This window comes from Colobus angolensis, unplaced genomic scaffold (assembly GCF_000951035.1).
Source record: "Colobus angolensis palliatus isolate OR3802 unplaced genomic scaffold, Cang.pa_1.0 Scaffold164, whole genome shotgun sequence".
NCBI lineage: Eukaryota > Metazoa > Chordata > Mammalia > Primates > Cercopithecidae > Colobus > Colobus angolensis.
This window is the reverse complement of record NW_012114755.1, coordinates 805,940-815,378: the sequence shown is the minus strand read 5'-3', so window position 1 is coordinate 815,378 and position 9,439 is coordinate 805,940. Positions and strand designations below refer to the sequence as shown.

The window sequence follows — 9,439 nt, the reverse complement described above, 5'->3', positions numbered from 1 at the left end:
AATGGAAGAAATAAAACTGTATTTTTCATAGATAGCATGATTTATGTAGAAAAATCTCAAGACTTGGCCAAAAAAAAAAAAAAAAAACCCTGGAATGAATAAGTGATTAAAGCAAGTTGCAGGATACAAAGTTAACAGGCAAAAATCAATTACTTGACAGGAATGAACAATTGAGCAATTGGAATTTGAAATTAAAAATATAATACCACTGGCCAGGTGTGGTGGCTCACACCTGTAATCCCAGCCCTTTGGGAGGCTGAAGCTGGTGGATCATTTGAGGTCACGAGTTTGAGACCAGCCTGTCCAACTTGGTGAAATGCTGTCTCTACTAAAAATACAAAAATTAGCCAGGCATGGGTGGTACATGCCCATAATCCCTGCTACCTGGGAGGCTGAGGCAGGAGGACTGCTTGAATCCGGGAGGCAGAGGTTGCAGTGAGCTGAGATGGTACCACTGCACTCCAACCTGGGCAGCATAGCAAGACTCTGCCTCAAAAAAAAAAAATGTCAATTTTTCCCAACTTGATCTCTAGATTCAATGCAATCCCAATCAAAATCCCAGAAAGCTATTTTGCAGATATCAATAGATTATCAACTTTATATTGAAAGAAAAAACCCAGAGAGCCAACACTATACTGAAGAAAGGCAACAAAAATGAAGGACTAACACTACCTGACTTCCAGACTTACTACTAAAATACAGTAATCAAGACAGTGTGGTATGGGGGAAAGAAGAGAGAGATCAATGAAACTGAATAGGGCAGGGCGTGGTAGCTCACGCCTATAATCCCAACACTTTGGGAGACTGAGGCAGGTGAGATCACTTGAGCTCAGAAGTTCCAGACCAGCCTGGGCTACATGGCAAAACTCTATCTCTACAAAAATACAAAAATTTGCTGGGAGTGGTGGCACGAGCCTGTAGTACAAGCTACTTGGAAGGCTGAGATGGTAGGATTGCCTGCGCCCAGGAGGCAGAGGCTGCAGTGAGCCAAGATTGTGCCACTGCACTCCAGCCTGTATTAAAAGAAAAAAAAAAAAGAAACTGAATAGAAAGCCAGAAATGGATCCATACAAATATATTCAACTGATCTTTGACAAAGAAGCAAAGGCAATTCAATGGAGAAAGGACAGTCTTTTCAACAAACGATACTGGAACAATTAGGTGTCCATATGCAAAATAAAAATAAAAATGAATATAGAATATAGACACAAACCTTACACTTTCCACAAAAATTAAAGTAAACTGCCTCATAGACCTAAACATCAATGGTAAAACTATAAACCTTCTAGACGATAACATAGGAGAAAATCTAGGTAGCCTTGGGTTTGGTGATGAGCTTTAGGATACAATGTTAAGAGCATGATCCATGAAAGAAAAATGTAGTAAGTTCGACTTTTTAAAGTTAAGAACTGCTCTACAAAAGACATTGTTAAGACAATGAAAAGACAAGACACAGACTGTGAGAAAATATTTGTGAGACATCTATCTGATAAAGGCTTGTATCCAGAATGTACAAGGGACTCTTAAAACATAACAATTTTAAAAATGAGCCCAGTTAAAAAATAGGCAGTCTGAACAAACATCTCATCAAAGAAGACATACAATTCCCAGTACTTTGGGAGGCCGAGACAGGTAGATCATTTGAGCCCAGGAGTTCAAGACCAGCCTGGGCAACACGACAAAACCCTATCTCTACAAAAAATACAAAAATTAGCCAGGCATGGAGATGTGCACCTGTAGTCCTAGCTACTTGGGAGGCTGAAACCTAGGAGAATCACCTGAGCCTGGGAAGTGAGCTGTAATCACACCACTGCACTCCAGCCTGGACGACCAATAAACACACACAAAAACAAGACATACGAATGGCAAGTAAGAATATGAAAAGATGTCCAACATTATGTCATTAGGGAACTGCTAATTAAAACAACAAATGAGATACCACTATATACTTATTAGAATGGCTAAAATCTGGGCCGGGTGTGGTGGCTCATGCATGTAATCCCAGTACTTTGGGAAGCTGAGGTGGGCAAATCACCTGAGGTCAGGAGTCCAAGACCAGCCTGGCCAACACGGTGAGATTCCGTCTCTACTGAAAATACAAAAATTAGCCAGGCATGGTGGCAGGCACCTGTAAGCCCAGCTACCTGGGAGGCTAAGGCAGGAGAATCACTTAAACCTGGGAGGTGGAGGTTGCAGTGAGCCAAGGTCACACCACTGCACTCCAGTCTGGGCAACAGAGCGAGACTCTGTCTCAAAATAAATCTCCAAAAAAAAAAAAAAAAGGAATTGCCAAGAAGCACTGTACTCTAGTAGATAAAGTTGTTTCTTATGGGAGTACAGGTTAATAATTAAACAATTAAATAAACAGAGTATGGTGGGTACAGGTTTCTCACTGTTGGAGTGGGAGTTTACAGATAACCCAGAGAAGGATCTATGTGGTAATGGATTAAAGTTGGAGACATCAGTAAGAACAGTTTAATTTAATATAGGTACAGATGGTTACACATAGAAATATTTATAGATATGTATATATGCAGAGGTTAGTACACACACATATATTTCTTTGCTCTGTTGGCGGAGAGGATCTAGAATCCAATGATATCTCAGTAGCAAAAAGTACATTTAGTGTCCAGGTCTTGGTTTCTAATATCATTTTCCAATAAAAGGAACCAAAGTTTCTTGGAGTATTGGTTGGTTCTAGGACTAGAACTAGGAAATATACAAGAAAGGAAATATACAACATGAGTCTGGAGCATCTTATAGTGCCAAAAAGTAAAAAGTGCTTAAAATCAAACAAAATCCTTGATATGGATTTGCCGAAAATTAAATAAAACAAAAAATAAAATAATAAAATAAAACAAAATCTTACAATGATTGGGGTATGTCAATGTGACACAAGAGCCAAGTGAATGAGCTCCCAGTGGCCAAAGCTGGAACAATTTGAGAAAAAATAAAGTAGTACTGCATTATAACACAAAGTATAAAATAAATATCTTTGAGTCCTTATTGATATCAATTATTGAATAAATTCATAAATAGGAGAAAAGAGATAAATCTCCCATGCAGAAGAATTCTTTAAAAATTTATGTAGATACTCCACCCCCAAGGAGGAGAACATAAGTAATCCCCCACGTTAAGTGTGGGCTGCACAGACTGACTTCCTTTCAAAGAGTACAGTATGAAAATAGGGGGAAGAGTAACTTTTCAGTAGAGAAACCAGACAAACACTACTTCAACTACATGGTCAAGGTCAACATCAACAGTCATAGGTCATGTGATTTGATGTGATGAAAATGGCAGTTTACCTCTGCAATGTTCCTCCAAAAACCCGTAACCCCAAGTCCAATTATGAGGAAAACAGCAGACAAATCCTAATTGAGTGACATCCTGCAATATACCTGAGCAATACCCTCACCAAACTGTTAAGGACATCAAAAATAAGGTCTAAGAAACTGTCACAGCAAAAAGGAGCCTAAGAACATATAACAATTAAATGCAATGTATTCTGATGGGATCCTAGAGCAGAAAAAGGACATTAGGTAAAAACTAAGGAAATAGGAATAAATTACAGACTTTAATTATAGTAAAATGTCAATATGGGTTCATTAATTATATCAAGGTACCAAACGAATGCAAGATGTTAATAACAGGGGAAATGGTATGCAGGGTGAGAGTGATATGAGAACTCTCATACTATTTTTGCAATGTTTCTGTAAATCTAAAACTGTCCTAAAAAAAAAAAAATCTATTAATGTCTTTAAAAGCCACTGTTGGCCAGGCATGGTAGTTCATCCCTGTAATGCCAGCACATCGAGAGGCCAGGGCAGGAGGATCTCTTGAGGCCAGAAGTTGGAGACCAGCCTGGGCAACACAAGGCCCCATCTCTACAAAAGTGTAAAAATTAACCAGGCGTGGTGGCATGCACCCGAGGTCCTGGCTACTCAGGAGGCTGAGGCAGGAGGATCACCTGAGCCCTGGAGTTGAAGTGAGCTATGATTGTGCCATGCCCTCCAGCCTGGGCAACAGAGCGAGACCCTGTCTGCTATGTAGACCCTTTCTATAGATATATAAAGCCTGGAAGAACAGTGGCTATATATACGGCCACCATCAGTTGGCTATATATATAGCCACTGTCGCTGTCATTCCTCTGTCAGTTGCAGAGGAAGTGAATCCTAATTAATATGCCTCTCACTCCCAAAATTACTATGGACAAAACATTCAAAGTCTTATGTACAATTATGGAGGGTCCATGCTGGACTGAATTACATCCTCCTAAAATTCTTACGTCCTCCCAGAATTCCCAGTATCTCTGAATGTGATTGTATTTAGAGATAGGTTCTTTAAAGAGGTAATTAAGTCAAAAATGGGGTTATTAGGGTGGGCTCTGATCCAATATGATTGGTATCCTTATAAGAAGACGAAATTAGGGCACAGATATTGGCACAAAGGAAAGACCATGTGAAGACACAGGGAGAAGATGGCCAGAGGAGAGAGGCTTCAGAAAAAAACCAATCCTGCTGATATCTTCATCTCAGACTTCTAGCCTCCAGAAGTGTGAGAAATAAACATCTGTTGTTTAAAGCCACCCAGTCAAAGGTATTTTGTTATGGCAGCCTTAGCAAACTAATACAGCCACCAAGTTCATTCATGTATTACCAGACCATTTTATAATACAGGAAAGTGGAGCTCAAAGAGGTTGTTTGGGTTTTGTTGTTGTTAACCCCAATACCATGGGAACTATAGGGCACTGCCCCGAGACACTCACCCACAACTTCAAGTTGAACTGTTCCCTGTGCCTTCAGAGGGGTGACAACCACCTCACATCGGTACTCTCCTGCTTCCTCCAGCTGGACTCCAGGCAGCTGCAGTGAGGCGTCCCCACTCTTCAGCCTCCGTAGAGACACAATGGCTCCAGGTCGGAATGCCTCTTGGTGATCTCCAAAAAATTCAAAGACCTTGACTTCTTTGTCTAACGTCAGACTCTTCCGAAGCCAGGTGATACCCATAGAAGTGATGTTGAGGGGTTGGGAATAAATGACTTTGCAGGATATGGTAACATTGTCATTCCGGTGTGCCATCTGAATCCCCCTTGCCATCATCTCCACTTTCAGATCACCTGCGGCAATAAGAGAACACAATGTTCAGTTTTCCAATTTATGAACAAGTTTTTGGGATGTGCTATGGACTGAATGCTGGAGTCCTCCAAAGTTCATATTGAGGCCTGACTCCCAGTGTGATGGTATCTGGAGGCAGGGCCTTTGGGAAGTGATTAGGTCATAAGGGGAGAGTCCTCATGAATGGGATTAGTGCCCTTACAAGAAAAGACATGAGGCAGGGCACGGTGGCTCACGCCTGTAATCCCAGCACTTTGGGAGGCTGAGGCAGGCGGATCGTGAGGTCAGGAGATTGAGACTATCCTGGCTAACATGGTGAAGTCCCATCTCTACTAAAAATACAAAAAATTACCCAGGTGTGGTGGCAGGTGCCTGTAATCCCAGCTACTCAGGAGGCTGAGGCAGGAGAATTGCTTGAACCCAGGAGGCAGAGGTTGCAGTGAGCCAAGATCATGCCACTGCACTCCAGCCTGGGTGACAGAGTGAGATGCTGTCTCAAAAAAAAAAAAGAAAGAAAGAAAGAAAGAGAGAAAAAGAAAAGAAAAAGACAAGACATGAGGATGGGCCTGGTGGTTCACTAGCACTTTGGGAGTCTGAGGCCAGAGGACTGCTTGAGCCCAGGAGTTCTGGACCAGACTAGGCAATATAATGGGACATTGTCTCTACAAAAAAATAAAAATAAATTAGCCCAGCATGGTGGTTAGCACCTGTAGTCCCAGCTACTTGGGAGGCTGAGGTAGGAGGATCCCTTGTGCCGAGAAGTTCAAGGCTGCAGTCAGTTGTGATAATGCCACTGCACTCTAGCCTGGATGACAGAGTGAGACTCTGTCTGAAAAATAAATAAATAAATAAATAAATAAATAAATAAATGAAGACAAGACAGAGAGATATGTCTCACTCCACCATTTAAAGATACAGCAAGAAGGTATCCTTCTATAAACCAGAAATGAGGCTCTCACCAGAAACCAGATCATCCATACCTTCATCTTGGACTTCCCAGCCTCCAGAATCACAAGAAAAAAATTTCTGTTTAAGCCACACAGTACTGTTATGGTAGCCTGGCAAGACTAAGACAGGACATTTTTCCATTTCATTTATTTAGATCTTAAATTTCTTTCAGCAATATTTTACAGTTTCCAGAGTATATACTTTCTGTTTCTTTTGTTAAATTTACTCATAAGTATTTTACTCTTTTTGACGCTATTGTAAACAGAATTGTCTCTTTTTTTGATGTTTTCCTATTTATTTATTTAGAGATAGGGTCTTGCTGTGTCACCCAGGCTGGAGTGCAGTGGTGCTATCACTGCTTATTGCAGCCTCCACCTCCTGGGCTCAAATGAACCTCCTGCCTCAGCCTCCCAAGTAGTTGGGACTACAGGCACACGCCACCATGCTCAGCTAATTTTTTGATTTTTTGTAGAGATGGAGTCTTACTAAGTTGCCCAGGCTGGTCTCCAACTCCTGGGCTCAAGCAATCCTCCCATTGCCTCCTCAAGTGTTGGGATTACAGGTATGAGCCACTGCGACTGGCTAGATGTTTTCTATTTTAGAACAGTAGGCTGCTAGCAAGTTTACGCTTATACCTATTCCAACAAAAAGTGCAAGGACAGTTCAAAATATTACATTTGCTATTTCAAAGAAGAGTGCAACTCCAAAGAAGTCAGACTCATTACTAACAATGCAGCGCTAGACATCAATATTTAGATAAATGTCAGAAACCAAATTCCCCTTGTTGCCATCAAACATGTCCTTTCATTAGTCACACCCAATATATTTAAATAAAGTTTTCAAAATTAATGTTAACAAAAAATGTATCCAAAAACCTGCCAACTTACTCAAAGATTTGTGCAAGTCTATTTTTAAAAAAAATACATTAGGGAAACATAGTGACAAGCTTTATGTTCTATGTATCAAAGCAAAAACAGACTTGACCTACAAAATGAAGATAGGGTCAACTGTAACCAAAAAACAGTATGCTTCCCCCTGGATACGAGAGAAACAGCCAGGATACAAGAGAAACAGCCAGGATACGAGAGAAACAGCCAGGCCACCTAGTTCTATTGTCATTCTTATAAATGAAAAGAGACTATCAAAAAAAAAAAAAAAAAGAATTGGGGGGTCGGAGGGGGAGGGGAAAATACCAAAAACACTAACATGTGCTTAAAAGGAATACAAACCTCAGTGCCAGACTACATAAATTTAAAAGATTTAAATCAACAAATCAAAATTTAGAAAGCAAATTTGGGAAAAGTCGTCTATTTTCAGAGCGCCCTCCATGTATTTTCATTTAAAGGTACAGAGTTTAGTACCTTAATAACAGCTTAAGAGCATTCCCCTTTTTCAAGGACTAGATCCTTGGAATTTTCTGCAGTCTTGTTTCCAAGGAAAAGCATCTATGCATTTATCTTTTCAAATCAACTAGTGGTATAACCTGCATAGAGAATCTCCCGTTCTAGAGCCCTCCAACCAGGGAGGATTGTTAACTACAGCTTTACAAATTGCTCTTTTGAACTTCATTTCTGAAATAAAACCTAACGTTCTTTAAAACATTTTCTATATCAACAACCTTTAAAGACAGTCTCATACAAAGACGAGCTAGAATATCTTGCATTAAAATCTGGCGAATTCCTTTGTCTGATTGGATTTTTTTTTCTTGTACCACTTTAAATTTGCTTCCACACAGAATAGCAGCCCGGGAAATTGATGTTCCATTCTAAGGTGTAGGGATTTCTTGTGGGCGGAAATGATTTGTTAGGCGAAAGCTTCCGATGGTTTTCAATTTCACAGTCTCTTCCGGTGCCGAAGTCCAGCACCAACGCCTGGTTCTGGGGTCCGACCGTCATGCAGCGGCCGCCTCGCTCCTCGTGGCTGGACGAGCCCGAACTAGCTTCCTCCCAGGAACTGCTGCTGCTGCCACTAAAGCGCCGCCGCACAGCCAAACGGCGTTCCTCCCTCTCCGCTTCCCAGAGACCGCGCGGCCCTTCTCCACCACCGCCAGCATCCGCCGGGACGAGGACCCGACGAAAGTGGCTGGGACCGGAGGCTCCTGAGGAGGGGGCGCCAGGCTCGGGACCCGGTGGGCGCGACGGGAGCCCCCAGGCGCCACTTCGACCTCGAGGAGACCCAGATTGAGAGCGTGGAAGCGCTTCCAGCCACCAGCGCCGAGTCCGGCGCAAATTTGGCTTTCGTTGCCGCCCATACTTCACTCGGAACTGTCTTATTTTCACATTGCTCATTGCAAACGTATAAAAATGCTATTCACTCGTTTTTATTTTCATTTCCCTCTCCCATTGGGCAGCCATTCTCAGGTGTTTAACATACATTTTTGTTCTCTTTAAGGCTGTATCTTCTGTTTCTCAAACTGTGGAAATGGTATTACACTGTATGTCCACTGCTTGGCTCTTTGCCTTCAACATCCGTTCACGCTGCTCTGCAAGCAGCAAGGGCGTGGTGTGAAGCTGCCGCCCAGCGCTCCACGGTGAGGTCCACACGCTCCCAGAGCGCACCTCCGGGATTCCTACATTCCCCCTCCAGCACCTGGCACCCAGGAACGTATTGTGGCCAGCCTAGTAAGGGTCAAGCAGCATCTTGTTGTTTAATTGCCATTCTTCTAGCTAGAAATGAGTTTAAATATCTCTACATACGCGTTTCAGCCTTTTAGTCTCCTGTTTAAGTTAACGCAGAACACTCCCATACGAGTTCCCAAAAAAGTAAGAGAACTTTTGAAGGTCACTTCAAGATCAAAACACTCCCCTCCCTCTCTCAGTAAAGACTTTACTTAGCAAAGCCAGGAGGATCCACTGATACGCGGGTGAATCATTTTCCTATTTTCCCCATTCCCTGATTTTCTTCTCTGCTCCGACCCCTCGGATGATGCAAGAGAGACGCGGATTACCGAGGCACCGAGCGCGCGACATCCAAGGAAGCATCGTTTCCGCTCGCACAGGTGCCGACCCTGCACAGGGCAGGCCTTCAATATAAACCTGTTGCATCTGGGACTCCGCATCTCACAAACGAGGGGCGCTTGAAAATAGAGCCTCCAGGCCCGGCGCGGTGGCTCCCGCCTGTAATCCCAGCACTTTTTAAGGCCGACGTGGGTGGATCACGAGGTCAAGGAGATCGAGACCATCTTGCCTAACACGGTGAAACCCTGTCTCTACTAAAACTACAAAAAATTAGCCGGTCGTGGTAGCAGGCGCCCGTAGTCCCAGCTACTCGGGAGGCTGAGGCAGGAGAATGGCGTGAACCCGGGAGGCGGAGCTTGCAGTCAGCCGAGGTCGCGCCACCGTACTCCAGCCTGGGCGAGAGCGATACTCCGTCTCAAA

The 9,439-nt window shown here is 42.9% G+C and overlaps 1 protein-coding gene across 1 annotated transcript in view; it reads right to left on the bottom strand.

Moving 5' to 3' along the window:
* Window positions 1-9,439, bottom strand: part of NCR3LG1 (natural killer cell cytotoxicity receptor 3 ligand 1) — a gene marked incomplete at its 5' end in the record, with an annotated part of 24,594 nt that overhangs the window by 12,117 nt on the left and 3,038 nt on the right. The window contains 1 exon segment of the mRNA XM_011937432.1: window positions 4,766-5,136. Coding sequence (XP_011792822.1) covers window positions 4,766-5,136 — 371 coding nt within the window.